A 14,720-nucleotide genomic window follows, 5' to 3' on the forward strand; every position below is an offset into this window, starting at 1 on the left:
ACAACATGGCTTTATGCGTGGAAGGTCTGTTGAGACAAATCTGGTGTCCTTTTTTTGGATTTTGTTTCGCCTACTGTGTGCCAACGTGGACAGGTAGACAGACGCTGTATATTTTGACCTTTCTGAGGTTATTGATCTGGTAGACCATTCGCTCCTTACACACAAACTAGAATCCTACGGGGTGAGAACCTCCCTTTGTTCCCTGTTTCTAGATTATTTGTCTAATAGACACAATTTTGTTCGTGTTCTTGGACATCACTCCCGGCCTTATGTTTCTTCTTCGGGTGTGCCGCAAGGCTCCATACTTGGGCCGATCTATTTTAATGTTTTTTAGTAATGATTTGAGCTCAATTGTTCTCAATTCCGCCATCTTGCAATATGCAGATGATGTCAAGTTGTTTAGGCAGATCATATCCTTCGAAGACTGTGAAAAACTTACGGAGGATGTTAGGCGTGTGTGTAATTGGTGTCAATCATTCTCAATCCTTCTAAAACCGTTATTATGTCCTTGTCTAGAAAGGTAGAAAAAATAAATTTTTGTTTCCAGATTGGCAATGATCCGCTGCGAAGAGTCGAGTGCACGCGTGATCTTCGTGTATACATAGACTCTTCGTTATACTTTACTGTGCATGTTGACAACCTTATAAATTACCCTTTGCGTAAGCTGGGAGTAATTTCTGGGATCACGCGTGAGTTCTCCACATCAACCCGTATTCTACGGTTATCTTTCTCGTTAATCCGGACCAAGTTGGAGTTTTCCTCTGAGGTCTAGAATAGACCCTTCCCGAAATTCAGTGCCATCTGGTGGTTCGTAAAGCAGTTTAGGTTTTGCCATATCAATGGCGGAAATGAATTTGTATCGGCACCGTCACCTTCGCAAGTCAACGGCACGCGAGGAATTGTTCAGTGTGAGCTCTTTCTCGATCACTTACAGTTCGATGGTGACCAAGGACCTGCATTCAGAACAAAGGTCCAACCCACTCAGATGCATCTAGAAAATTCGATACACCAAAGTGCTTTAAAGCCGATTGTGTGCCGCCCGCAGATTGACTGAATCTGAGTTATTAGAAATAAACGCTTACGTAGCTCTTGGGTTCCATTCCTACGTCGCGTCGTACTGACCCCCCGAATGTACAGGCCTCGCATCATCCGCTTACGAGCATCTTCAACGTCTTCCTTTATCAGTCACTAGAAGGCCGCCATTGGTATGGCACAGATACTGTTCCACAGATGATGATAGTGTCAAAGTGGCCAGACTGAATTTCGGAAAGGGTCTATTGTATTAGTTCTACGAGCCAAGATATGAATGAAAATGTTCAAAAGCGTTTTTTTTTTAAATTGTTTGTGATCGTTACATTGGTGGTACTGTTCATTATTTTTATGCGAGGCTGTTGGAATGATGCAAATGCCCTACTTTGAGTTCTAGACGGCGTGAGCGCGATCTTGTTTTCCTGTATAAATGCATTCATGGACTAATTGATTGCCCAGATCTCACATCTGCTATTAATATTCGCGTTACGAGACGAGCTTTGAAAGTTTCTCCGACTTTCCATATTAATCACCTCATCCAAACCAGTCCCATGACCTGTATTCAACACTTCTACAATGCCCTCAGGGGAGCAGATATTGATGTTCTTAACCCAAATTTCGTAGCTCTTAAGACTTTTATAACTAACCTGTGAACATTTTGTTGTGCATCATTATCAAGGCGTCAAGCTGTTCATGGGAACAGAAAATCAACAAATGAATGAATGAATGAATAGTCATTTACCCCGGCCGAAAAGCAGCGTTCTCTTTTCTCGGGCTTCCTGTATATCATCCTTGGGTTAAATTCCCATCCCCTGCCCGTTTTGATATCAGTAAGTATGGATCTTTATTGTGTACTCTCGCCTTGAGCCACCTAATAGGCGTATCCGGTATGGGCGTGAAGAAAATAATAAAACATTTCAAGCTGCGAATTGTAAAAAGAAAATAATAAACAAAGGGGAGGCCAAACCAGAATGTGTGATGGCTATACTTGTATCCTAAATGTCTTCAGTTGGCGGGCGACGGCAAAAGAATATTTTCCCCCATACTGGAAGTGACGATAATTCAAGATGGCGGCGCTCTTGTGAAAAGGGTCTATTGTACCGGCGCGCGCTCGTGTAATAATTCTCCCAGTGATGCAGGTTAGAACTTAGGCTGCCAGTCGTACTGTACTAAATAAAATGCTCTTCTGCATGGTGAACCAGCGTCGCCACGCCTCAAAGGTACACAGACTGACCTCTCCTTGTCAAAAAACACGAACAAAAACATTCAACTTCTTACTTTTTTAAATTTTTCGCGCACAAAAGTACTGTACCATTATCAAAGAAACTATGAGGTAATATAATCGTAAGACCTTCACCCAAGTGCAAAAAGCTGAGCAAGCAACCTGTATTAATTCAACAATCTTTCCCGAAACAACGCAAACAAAAGGTGCGAACACAAGCACCGGTCACGTTTAATGAGCAAACGCGGGCACGGGGCCACAAATTAGCATCCTCACATAAACCCACAACGAGTTAGGTGTTGTTTCAGCATGCAAACGGTTATACAACAGTCAACCTGCTTCCTTTTGAGATCTCGATGCGGAACCACATAAAACTTCCTCCTTGTCATCGACTTAAAAAACAAAACAAGACAAAAATACAGAACAAACGAAGCATTTGCTCCGAGGAAACAAAACGAACGACTCGCGTTTATAGTAATTCACCGCACACGCACGCATACACACATACACGCAAACGAAACGCCCACAATGTCCCGAGAAAGCTCCGCCCACTCATGCCTGACGTCATAGTTGACGCCACACCCTAGAGACGCCGCGTCTCCTTTAGCTTTCAGCCGGGAGGGACACCCACGTGCGACCGCCACGTGCGTCACGTGACAGTCTCTTACGAGACGACCCAGGAAAAAAAAAAACTAATAAAAGTAAGGCTGACACCGCGCGCTCATCCGAGAGGTACAAAGAAGCTCGACCGCGCTCGTTTAAACCGCGAACATCGTTATACAGTTATAGCGGTTAATAGCGTAGAGTGGTTCTTGTTTTACAGTGTAACAGTGCCTACTCCTTCCGACGGCGAAGACCTTATTGATGACTAGAACGCGGAGGTAAATCTCGTCTCCGACTGCGAACGTTATTATATATATAAAAAAAAGGGGGAAACGAAGAAGCAAGAACGGAAATCGAAGCGGCGAAGTGGGAGAAGAAAAAAAGAAACACGGATCGGGATCGAGGAGTTCATTTGCTTTTCTTGTTCGAAGCGCCAACCAAAATATCAGCCAGCAATCGGACGGAATACTCGTTCGCTCAGCGGCTCGCCAAGTGGAGCAGCATGGACGCGAGGCACCAAGCGACCGCAGCGCCGGCGGAGCGACCGGCGGGCGCGGCTGCAAGCTCGCAGAAATGGCCTCACCGCCGTGTAGTGCGCGAGGTCTGGTAGGACCGCTCCGTTGACGCAAAGGTAAGCTTGATACTTTTATATATCTGTCCTTGAAATTTATAAATTTATAGTGTGAACTGAAGTGTTAACCAGTCCGATCAATTTTGGCTTTTTGTTTCTTTTTTCTTTGCGTGTTTTTTTTTTTGTGTGTTTGTTTAACATTGTGTTAAAGCGTATGAATTTACGCCAATATATTTTTTGTCATAAATCTTGAAGTATTTATGTTCCCATATGATTCTCTAAATGTAGAAAATACACGTCACTTTGACGTGAGCTGAGCGTGACAACTTGCAAATTTGGAGTACCATTCAAAATGTTAACCTTTAACAAATTTATGAAGCATAGACACTCATGTCAAGCATTTCAATCGTTTTTGGGTATCGTAAATCTGGAATTATGATGGGTGCAACAGACGCGCATAATTAAAGTTCCGCACCTTCCAAAGTCCTTTACTTAACGCCTGAGCTTGTTTCAGACTTTAAATTCTTAAATGTTTCACTCAATTACTTCTTCCATGCACATGGGCAAACTCCTCAAATGTTCTAATACAAATCCCGTCAGAAAAATCGTCACGAAATTTAACGTTGTAGTTTCTGAAAGCCGGCCAATGTTTGCGATTAATTAAGTACACAATTATAAATGAAAACCAAATGTCTATTTAAGGTTTTCAGTTTATAAAAGCTAAAAACAGAGATGTGAAAGACAACCCCCGATGCTCATTTTCTTTTCGGTTGGAAATCACACGCCTCCCCCATTGCTAACAATACTGATAGGCTTTGAAATTCTGTATCATGAATCATGTTATTACTTTAGTTCGAACACAATCCTCTACTTTTTTTTCTTTAGTTCACAACGCAATGATTACTGCACGGAGGTGGGTACACGCTTACAACACTGGTACAGTTAATATGGACACCTCCCGCTCCTCCAAAATATCGTCCATAATGTGAGTTGTCCATAATAACGAGACAAAATTGCATGTATATTCCCAGTTTGTCTCTGAAAATGGTGTCCGTATATCAGGGTATCCATATTAACGGGGTCCACATTAACAAGACATTACTGTATATGAAAATCCTACATGTACCGGTTCACCCTCTGAACGGTGACACAGTTTAAGCAAATGCAGTTTACCCACGTAAACTCAACTGCCTCCGGCATAAACTGCACAATCTAGATACAGTGCAGCGAAACATTGTTGCTAAACTGGGACTTTTATACCAGTTTCGCGACCTCCGCAGTACTTGCGTGAAACAAAATGACCAGTTACTTTTTCGAAGACATTTCGTCGGTGTTTGTTCTCTGGCGTGATACTCTCTGTCAGGTTTGTACTTTCCAAACGCAACTTCAGTTTATATCGTGTTAAAACCCCTGGTTCACGTGCCATTACTTTGAGTGCCTACGGGACGGAGGCTTTGAGAGAATCAACGAACAATCTCATTCCCAGGGGAACGTGCAGAGTCGAGATCGCGAGCTAGTTTTTCGATTCTCTAAAGGTCATCGTTCTGTATAGTCCTTTGAATTTCTCGTGAAACAGGAGCATTAGATTTAAATGAACCATCTAACTGAAAGTATAAATCTAAAAAAGAAAAAAAAAAAAGATTAATCGATGTAATCGTTCTTTTGTTTTTACCAGACTACATTTCGCGTTTTGTAGAGGCACCCAAAGCGTGAGTAGAAGGAAAAAGATATTTTTTTCAGCGCGAAGCTGGAAACCTAAGAGGTTCGCTGTGGTCAAACTAGAAACCCGTCAGAAATAAAGCAAATTTCATTGATGTCTATGCGTTTCAGCGAGAGCCAATAATTTTTACGAGTGGCACACTCGCTGATGACCTGCTCTTGCTGACAAACTCAGACTAACGTGTGCTTTCGATATCAGGCTTCACTTTCAAATGCCGGAAAACGTCTTGACAGTTCTAACAAATCCCTAAAGCGGTCAAAAGTGCAAGTAGGAACTTAAAAATAAACCTCACTGAAGCGTCAAAGAGGAAGCCAAAGTTCTGCTGGGACAGCTTCTTCAGGACCCTAAGCACGCAAGCACTTCCAGCGAAACGTTCACCACGAAAATTTCTAGAAGTTCCCTTTCAATATTTTATTTACTTTTCTCACAAATTAATATAGTAAGTAATTAGGTCTTCAATGCATTAATTTTGAACTATCAATCTAGTGAAATCCCATCAATTTTGTGCTCACCAAGACTGGCAGGCATATTTTCGTTTTGAGTTTCGCAGAACCCGGCATCAGGGGAAGAATAAAGATTAATATCATTTAGATCACACCGGTTTTACTATGATGACTTCAGCCAAACCCCTCCGGCATAGAAATTCCCCAAGATACTTTTTATCTACAGTTTTTCATTTGATGCTTTTTAAGTGCACTTGTTTTGAATTTAAATCAAAGAATCATCTAGCAAAAAAGATTTTAGCAGGTTGAACACGAACAACTATCTTAAGAAAATCAGAGCGTTCAGTTTTTTTTTCCTGCGTTTTTATTTGTTTGTTAGTAACGTAATGCCCTACTACAAACAAATCAAAATGTGAAAGAAACCGAGAAAAAAAATTAATGTACCATTGCAAGTACCAGAACGTTGAAAAAAATATATCTTTCACTAGCTAAAGCATTTAGCTGCTTTTGTCCTTGTATGCTGAGTTTACATCAATAAATGTTGTCACTAAACCGCATTTAAAAGTTGAAATGTACACTAATTCTTTCTTTCTTATTATGTTCAGTGATGAATCGAATTGTTCAATCAATCTGCTATTATAAAAATACATAGAGTGGTAAACATTAACTTTTTGCTAGCTACAATGATTTAAATCAAATAAATCATTTTCTTTTTTAATCATTCTTTTTTTTTTTCTTGCTCGTCATACTTCTTGCACTTTCTTGTCACACTACACACTACTGACTTTCAACCGGTACGCTGACACACCTGTGGCATTACTATGACCGCGCGCAACGTCACTGAGACAACTTCTTTTTGTAAATAAAGTAATTTTACAGAGCTGGGTCAACTTTGTTCAGTCACTCACTCGCAAGCTTGCTGACACTCGTAGGGACTACAATGTTGACATAATTGCGGAGATCACCCCAGCGATGAAGGTAGTCGAATGCGACTCATAAACTAAACAGGAGTATTGAGGGGGGGTCCCGATTTGGGCTCGGTTGTTATTATCACTGTCTTGGCGTACATTCAGGCTAGGTGTCGCGACCAATCGCCAATCATGGGTTAACGCGAATAGGCAAACTCTAATAGCACAGCACATGCCCTGAGCATTTCCAACCCAACTGACCGGCTGTAACGAACGTTGGCGTCATAGAGTCGTTTCTAGTTAATATGGACACCTTGCCCCCCCCCCCCCCCCCCAAACCATGAAAAGAAACGTCAATAATTTGAGTTTTATAAATAACAGGATAAAAATGCATGTATTTCTCAGTTCGTCCCCGAAAAATTCTGTATATAAAATGGCGTATCCGTATTAACGGAGTGGGGGGGAGGGGGTGGGGGGGGGGGGGGGGGGGGGGGGGGGGAGATTGCTGGCCGAGCGTGTTGGCACACCGCAGCTCGGAGCAAGTGGAGCGAAAACTGGCGCTGCAAAAGCCAGGTATCCTGGGAACAATCCCCGCCTTTGCGCGATTTGATCTGAATGAGTATCTGCGTGATGCAGATTAAAGACCCTAAAGTAGCAGTGGGTACTACTACTAGTGCACGCTGGCTAAATTTCTCATCGAGATCGCAGACACCAGTCGTTTATCAGGGATGACTCCATTCCGGCTGTTTAAACATACACGCAACGCAATTAATAGGAGGACTTTGAGCAATCCGTCACCTTGTTCCGTGTACCGCACTACCGGAGCCTATGAAGCATGCTCTTAAGCCCGCGCTTTGCGGTCAGTGTCACCCGGGCGCGCTCTTAAAAGCATGCTTTAAAGGCTCCGGCAGTGCGGTGCGCGGAACACCATAAAGGTTTGCTAAAAGTCCCTATTATTGGGGTCTTTTAGCAAACTGTTCCCGCGTTCGGTGTACCGCACTGCCGGAGCCTTGGAAGCATGCTTTTAAGCGCGCTCCCGGGTGACGTACCCTGACCACGGGGCGCGCGCTGAAAAGTATGCTTCAAGGGCTCCAGGAGTGCGGTACGCAGAACGCGGTAACGGTTTGCTAAAAGTCCTTATTAACGAGACATGACTATAGTTGGAACTTACATATCGCTGCTGGTTCTGGCTGGGAGTTAAGTGGTGAATGCTGCTCGTTTTTCACTTTTTTCATAAACTGCTAATCCGCTGGAAAAAAAAAAAAGAGAAAAACACAACGAAGTCGCGTTTTGTAGGCAATGAATGTCAAGGATTCCTTTAGGACGGTGTTTAGCGGAAGTAATAAATCACTTCATTACCCTTATAAAATCTTTGCGCTGTCTGTTGAAACGCTTCTTGCAGCCGGCGCCAGAGAACCCATGCCTAGCGGCCCGGCGGTCGTCGCCGAGGCCCTGTGCCTGGGGCTCCTGCTCCTGGCGTCTTCCGTCTCGGCGGCCCGGGCCGGCACCAGGCCCCACCCGGGCGGCAACCAGAGGACCCTCCTGCGGCCGTTGCCCTCCCACGACCTCCCGGTCATCGACCTGGTCGAGCCCGCCGGACACGTCTACGACCCGGGACCAGAAGACCTGGACATCACTCGACTGCAGCGCACGTTGGCCGGACACTTTGATCCCAAGTTCATGGCCGTGCACAGGCCCAAGGAGAGCTTCCTGCATCCTAACGGTCAGTTTCTGCTCTCTGGAGGCATCAAGGCCTGAAGGCATTTCAGAGGGGAAGGCAGGGGGGAAAATATTGGACAGTAACAAAATACGAAGTACAAATTAGGTGCAATCAAAAATAGTATAATTATTAATGCTACTCCTAAGGGGCTGGGACTCCATGACGGTGGAAATTGTCCATAGATGTGGTTCCAGTCCTGGGATGTATGGGGGACAAAAGACGAACAAAACGTTGTCGTGACCGAAATTGGGATGCCAGCCTTTTGCCGATGATCGAGACGAGAGGAAACGTAAACTCTCTCAGACTATCTATGAGCCCATTCGTCCCGCCATGAGTCCATCAGAACGAATAGATGGACAGTTCTCTAGCCATTTAATTCGACTTGATGATCCAATCTCATATTAACGTGTATTCGAGTTATCAGGGATTCAAACAAACAGCACAAAAGTAATCTCTAGACCTATCAAAGAAATTGCCTTCTGCGAGCTGCCATTTTTGTTTGTGAATTGCGGAACGCCCGCTGGACCGCCTGTCTTCAGTTTTCGGTGACTACAAGTCTCTTTACGAAACGACGGCTATCACTTCGAGCATCAATAAGTGGGGTTCCGAGGTAAATTCATGTCTGTACACTTGCTGTGATCTTGAATGATGCATGAATGCACGGGAGATGCTTTCGAAATGTTGTAACAGGTTTTGAAATAAACCACCTTTTTGCAGTTTAATACTTGCTCGGGAAACTTACACCAATATGACGACCACGTCAGGCTACACCAGTGCACGAACGCTGTTATCATCGCTAGTTCGGAAGCAATAACATATAGCTATTCCCACACACGTATATTCTTCCTCTAAGCTGTGTTGAACGAGCAGCTCCGTGAACAGTTGTTGTAGTAGATGTCTTTATTGGGTTACTATGTTTCGACCCGACACTGGATATCAGGTTACCCCCAGAAAGATAAATTGAGAAAAGACCTTGGAGCATCGCAGCATAACCGACTGTTTAAAGAAAACCACATACAAAACGACCTACATCTGGTTGAGCTGCAATTAGCTGAGACAAGGATACTGCTCTTATGTGTTCTAGATGCGGTCTTGCGATCGAATTCATCACAATAACAAAGTCTCGTGGTGGACTGTCTTCCTATGCAGGCAGCCTCCAGCCCGGGTTCCGGCTCAAGAAGGGCCGACTCGTGCCGGCTCGGCCCATGCCCCGAGACCTTCAGCGCATTCGTCTCAAGGGCCTCGACTTCCCGGGGGGCATCAAGGTTCGCCTGGACCTCGGCCGCAAGCTTCGCCGCAAGCTGCGCCAGCTCCTCTGGACGTACACCTACTGTCCGCTGGTGTACCGCTGGAAGGACCTGGGACTGCGCTTCTGGCCACGCTGGATCCGCGAGGGTCGGTGCTACAACAGCCGCAGGTCTTGCTCTTTTCCGCCAGGGATGACGTGCCGCGAAAAGACCTCAGCAGAGAAGACCGTCCTCCGTTGGCACTGCCGAGATTGGACGCAGCGGCGACAGTGCCGCTGGATACCGGCCACCCTGTCCGTCCTTGTTGAGTGTTCTTGCTCTTGCTGAAGAACCGCTGAAGACCTCCCCCGGGGACGACGATCCCCATGATCTCTTCTTCTACGTGTGTTCTTGAGCCCAGTTTGTCATGTGCGTCGTTTCCGTTCATGTGAATGCGATCATCTTTTCTCGTCTCGTTCTTGGAATATGCGGCCGTGACAGACATGGAACAGTTTGGATTGTGGACCGATGAACCGACGAGGAATGTCGACGAGGCCAGTGACAAGGTAGTAGCTGGGATCTGTCACCTGGACTGACATTTTATGAAGTAGCTCCTCAATGACCAGGAGAAGGAGAGAACTGGACAGTCGCCTGCGTACATGCACGTCTACTGCAAGGCCCCCTGAGATAACCCAGCGTGGATTCCGTCAAGACTACGGGGAGCTTCATGATCTTTTACACACTCCGCTTGGTCATGCCATCAGCCACATTACGTGCATGTTTTAGTCAGCAACATGAAATCAAACATGGCTCTATGGCGTGTATTGACCTCCTGGTGTCTAGGCTAAAACGAGACAGACTACATCAAATGAGAACCATGGAGGAAACTTGCTATCGTTGTTGTATCTTTGTGCGAGTATGTGTGTCCGTGCGTGTGTGTGTGTGTGTATTGATCGTCGTCTAGATTGTGTTACAAACCCTTTTACCTGATGAACCGTAGTCGTATTCGTCGCTGCATCGCCCTGCTCTTCGGATCGTGTCTGCGCCGAACGGACTGTCAACGTGCAGCTGTCTTCGCAGACCTTCAGGTTTCCATGGTCTCGCTTATATAGAACCTGCGCTGCGCAGATAAAGCCCCTTAGGTTCATCCATTGCCCCAACTATTCACTAAGAGAATTAGCGCAATAGTGACCAGTGGCCGTCATCGCTCTACGTGTTTACTGTGAAACGTACTACACTTTGCTTCCGGCTAAGTTATTAAACAAAGAAACAGATTAGCATAAGCCTGCAAGAAGATGTTACAGCTAGAGGCCGAAACGATAGCGCAGCACATCACCTGCCTGTTGTAAATTTCGCGGCCCTTCTTGTCCGGGACAGGCAGTCCGTCATTGAATGAACTAGCCATACTGTCCAGGATAACTTTAACGTTATCCTTCTATCAACAAACAGTCCTTCTGGTTGACCGCCTTGCCGCCAACTTGGCATCCTTTAAAAATGATTGGGCCTCTCTTCACACACGCCAGCGCAGGTTCCCTACGGTTTATCTCGCAGGCATCCCTGCGTATCCTCCAGCTTTTCATTTTGGAGCAGAGTCGTATACGTCAGAACCGAGAACGTTCTTCCAGTGCCATAAAAGCCATGAAAAGCCGCCGGAGCCAATACGGTCCCCGCCTAGAAGACTCCACTGCGGCGATCATCTTCGCCCTTGCTATTTGCACAGTCAACACGACGTCCCACCCAGCGACAGCGACATCATCGTGGATCCATCGTTTCCTTCCATCCTATTTATAAACATTAATGAACGAGAACGTGTCACAGTTGTCGCCCAGACATCACGTCGTATAGGGGGCAATTTTTTAAAGCATGATCGTTTATGCTTCGCGCCATCCTCCTTTAAGCCCCGGTCACACCGGTCATACAAGAACTGTCGGCAGGCATGTCTAAATCATGTACGAAGTAAACATGGTTTGAACATGCACGAGGCGTGTCGGCGGACACTTATGTCATCATGTCTGTGTGATGTATAAGCAGTGAGACTAGTACTACGATTTTAAATCGCACCCCCCCCCCCCCCCGCACACCCTCTATTCTTTTTTCGCCAGTCCTCCTGCAAGGGTGTGATCAACGGATCGATATCTCCTAGGTGCCTGTCGGTTGATCACACCCTTGCGGTGTGATCAATGGTACACGACGTTGTGATCACACACTACACCCCCTAAGTGTTGGTCTGATCCAGCGTTGTACAAACGTTCCTTCGAAACAGGGAACGAAAGCTGGTTCCTCATTCCTTCTTTAATCTTGGAACGACTTCCCATTACAATTTCTAAGATTCGGAACCACCGTGGCCGGATAGTTCGTGAATGAAATTGAACAAATGAGTGAAAATAATCCTCATCAATCTACGTCTCGAGTCGCCACTATCACATGTGTTCCAGTTCTTTTGGTTTCGATTATCTCTCGGGGACACTTTACCGCGTCCCTTGATATCGTATAGAAAGAGTCGCTAATAGAGTTGTATAGTGGAGCGTTCCGATGACTCCAATAACGATACGCGAAACTCCACCGCCGCCTTTGCGCCTGCATCGAATCTTTACCGGGGGCAGCACAGGTATCAGAACGATCTACTAAAACTCTGCGATCAAAAGCCTAAATTACTTCTAAATTCAGGTAAAAATTAAAAAAAAAACTAAATTCAAATATAAATTTAAAAAAAAATCGTTTTTTGTTGTGGTTTTGCTTCCCCCCCCCCCCCCCCCCCCCCCCGAAAACGGAACAAGTGATGCAAGATGGAACGGCGGCGTTCCTCCTAAAAATAACGTGTTTCAGGAACATCGTTCCTTGGAACGCCGTTCCGTACAACACTGGTGTGCTCCCCTTTCCCCCCATGCTCGTATCACCGCTCTTCCTTCAACAGCCCTCCCTGTACCCAAACTTCACAGATAATGTGCGAGTCAACAGTTTCAGTGCGCGACCTTACATTGTATACTCATTGGTCCGTTACCCCCGAGTTCCGAAGGTTGCATTATACGACGGATTTCTCGTTGTGTAGAAGCGCAAAGATGTAGAGTTAGGTACAAATAAACTATCAGAAATCATCTTCATTCGTTGTTTTCTTTCGGTGCGACATTGTTGAGTTACGGGGACCTTCACGCTTTTACACTGTCACACGGGAACCTGGGTCATTTAAAAACAGATAAAAGTTTAACGGTCGATTAATCAGTACGTGGAACACGAAGTAAGTCCTGAAGTGTCACACGCGGTAGGCGACCTTATCGGCATTCAGTATAGCTCAATGTTCTACAACACTGGCTTCCAGTTTTCTGACATGCGAAGATAGGAATTCACGAAGTCTGACAGACTTGCCGCGCTTACCACTAAACAATTCTATCATATTATAGTTTCTCATAATTGCCCACTCAACATTGCATGTTTGGTTAACCTTTTGCCAATTGGTGTTTTTCTTTTTGGTATCCCTTCTATATTGTCCAGCTTCACAATGTCACCAAGTGCTGCAACAAATACCGAGAAAATTTTAAAATTAGTTTAAATTCGTTAAGTGAGGGCGTTCCCCTTTTGACTTCGCAACGCGTAACCCACGTAGTTGCTATGTAACCGAGTAACCAGCAATGGCTTTTAGTTTCCTTTCTTCTATTAGCGTAAAGAAGTCTACAAAAAAACGAACATCAGTGTGTTCACATTTGAAATGTAAGGTCTGAGCTCATCTTTTTTTTTTTTTTTTGGACAATGTTAAACGTATATATAGACCAATCTGTAACTTAGATCAGACACTTGTGACACTTGGGACATACAAAGAAAGTTGTCGGCGTGCAGTCTTAAAGAGTACAGTACGTTATCTTACGCCATACCCTCAACATGCTAGCAGTCACCGCTACCCCTTCTTTGAAGCCTTAGACGTCTCTGGCTTTGTATAGTACTTGTCGTAATCATTTCTCTCATTAATGAAGTCCATGGAGGTTATAAATCGTCGCCAGTTCCTTGCTTCATTCACTCGGTCCCCAACAACACGTAAACAGCTCACGCTCCTGAACAACCGCCGTGATTAGTGATTCTCTGAGACGACCGTCTCGTTCGCAGACGATAAATGACCTTGTTACTTTTGCTAAGTGCCGCTTGGCCAGACTCCCGGAAAGTTTTGTCTGCAAGATGAACACTCTCTCACTAAGAGGAAGTCGCATCGTTATTCGCTGATACTCGATTACCCGACAGGAAGTTAATTAAAGGAGAAAGTAGTAATTTGGGGGGCGTCATCTCGCTACTGAAAAACACTATAAGTACCCATATGATCCATATACTTTGATACCACATGAAGGACTTTCATTTAAAGGAAACGGAACATTATGTAGCTTTAGCAGCGGAGTTTACAATTTTAAGCGGTTAAAGACAAGGTCTATTATCTTATACATGTATTATACACATAAAACACAAAATATCATAGGCTGTCGTCTCATCCCTTTAATTCAAATCTCGATAATTAAAAACCGTGAATAAAAAAAAAGAAAGAAAACAATGAATATTTTTGTGCCATCTGACAGGCAAAGAGTGGTAGACAACTACGGCCAACCATCAAACTGATCATACAGCTATTAAGATCCATCCATCCTTTTGTCCATCCATCCTGACCTGTGCCCTCTGCATTGAGAAATATACATATAATGTGTGATATCCTTTTTTTTTACATGGTATTATAGCGTTGTATGAGTCGGACAGATTTTTTTTTCAATTAAATTATTTTGTGTTTATGTTTTTTCCTGTTTTTTTTTTTTTTTTTTTTTTTGCGAAACAAGCTAGTGCAGACACGATCTATCGTCCGTGTTGCTTTTGATGCCCGGATGAGGGATGGATGAATATTGGCTGTTCCTTTTGTAACGGGCGGAAGCTTGCACCGCCTAGCCAGTTTATATCCGTTTAAAAGTGTGTAATATCATAACTTCTCCAGACCTTTTTCCACCAACATTCTAATCTCCTATTTGTTATTGCAATAATCTTTTCGTTCACTCCTCCACTCCCATTCACCCGACCCAGCGCTCCCGCAAAATCTGTCCCCTCCAGGTGAGTGGAATGAAGCCCCGCACAGTTTATTACCAAATGTTCCATTGTTTCCTCCTCACTAAGGCATACCGTACATAATGTGTTAGTATCAGAAAATTCTGCCCTGCGTGTCTTAGTTCTCAGAACCCCAGTCCTTGCCTCAAACAACAAAGCACTCCCTTGCGAGTTACCAAATATATATTTCTTTTCTGATTTCCTGTTTATGCGA

General features: G+C 44.6%; 1 protein-coding gene across 1 annotated transcript; it reads left to right on the top strand.

Moving 5' to 3' along the window:
* The first annotated feature begins 2,964 nt into the window (after window positions 1-2,964).
* Window positions 2,965-12,155, top strand: LOC8029135 (noggin-2). The gene is made up of 3 exons (XM_002403340.5): window positions 2,965-3,485; window positions 7,899-8,219; window positions 9,366-12,155. The coding sequence occupies exons 2-3, from the start codon at window positions 7,916-7,918 to the stop codon at window positions 9,788-9,790; spliced, it is 729 nt and encodes a 242-aa protein (XP_002403384.2). The 5' UTR covers window positions 2,965-3,485; window positions 7,899-7,915; the 3' UTR covers window positions 9,791-12,155.
* Window positions 12,156-14,720: the final 2,565 nt, after the last annotated feature.

Source organism: Ixodes scapularis, unplaced genomic scaffold, assembly GCF_016920785.2.
Source record: "Ixodes scapularis isolate PalLabHiFi unplaced genomic scaffold, ASM1692078v2 PGA_scaffold6__148_contigs__length_123643588, whole genome shotgun sequence".
In the NCBI taxonomy this organism is placed as follows: Eukaryota; Metazoa; Arthropoda; class Arachnida; order Ixodida; family Ixodidae; genus Ixodes; species Ixodes scapularis.

Excerpts from the sequence above, each read along its gene's own strand:
- LOC8029135 (XM_002403340.5), top strand. The coding sequence starts at position 7,916 with ATGCCTAGCGGCCCGGCGGTCGTCGCCGAGGCCCTGTGCCTGGGGCTC. Across the intron at positions 8,220-9,365 it reads GAGCTTCCTGCATCCTAACG|GCAGCCTCCAGCCCGGGTTC; the intron begins GTCAGTTTCTGC and ends CTTCCTATGCAG.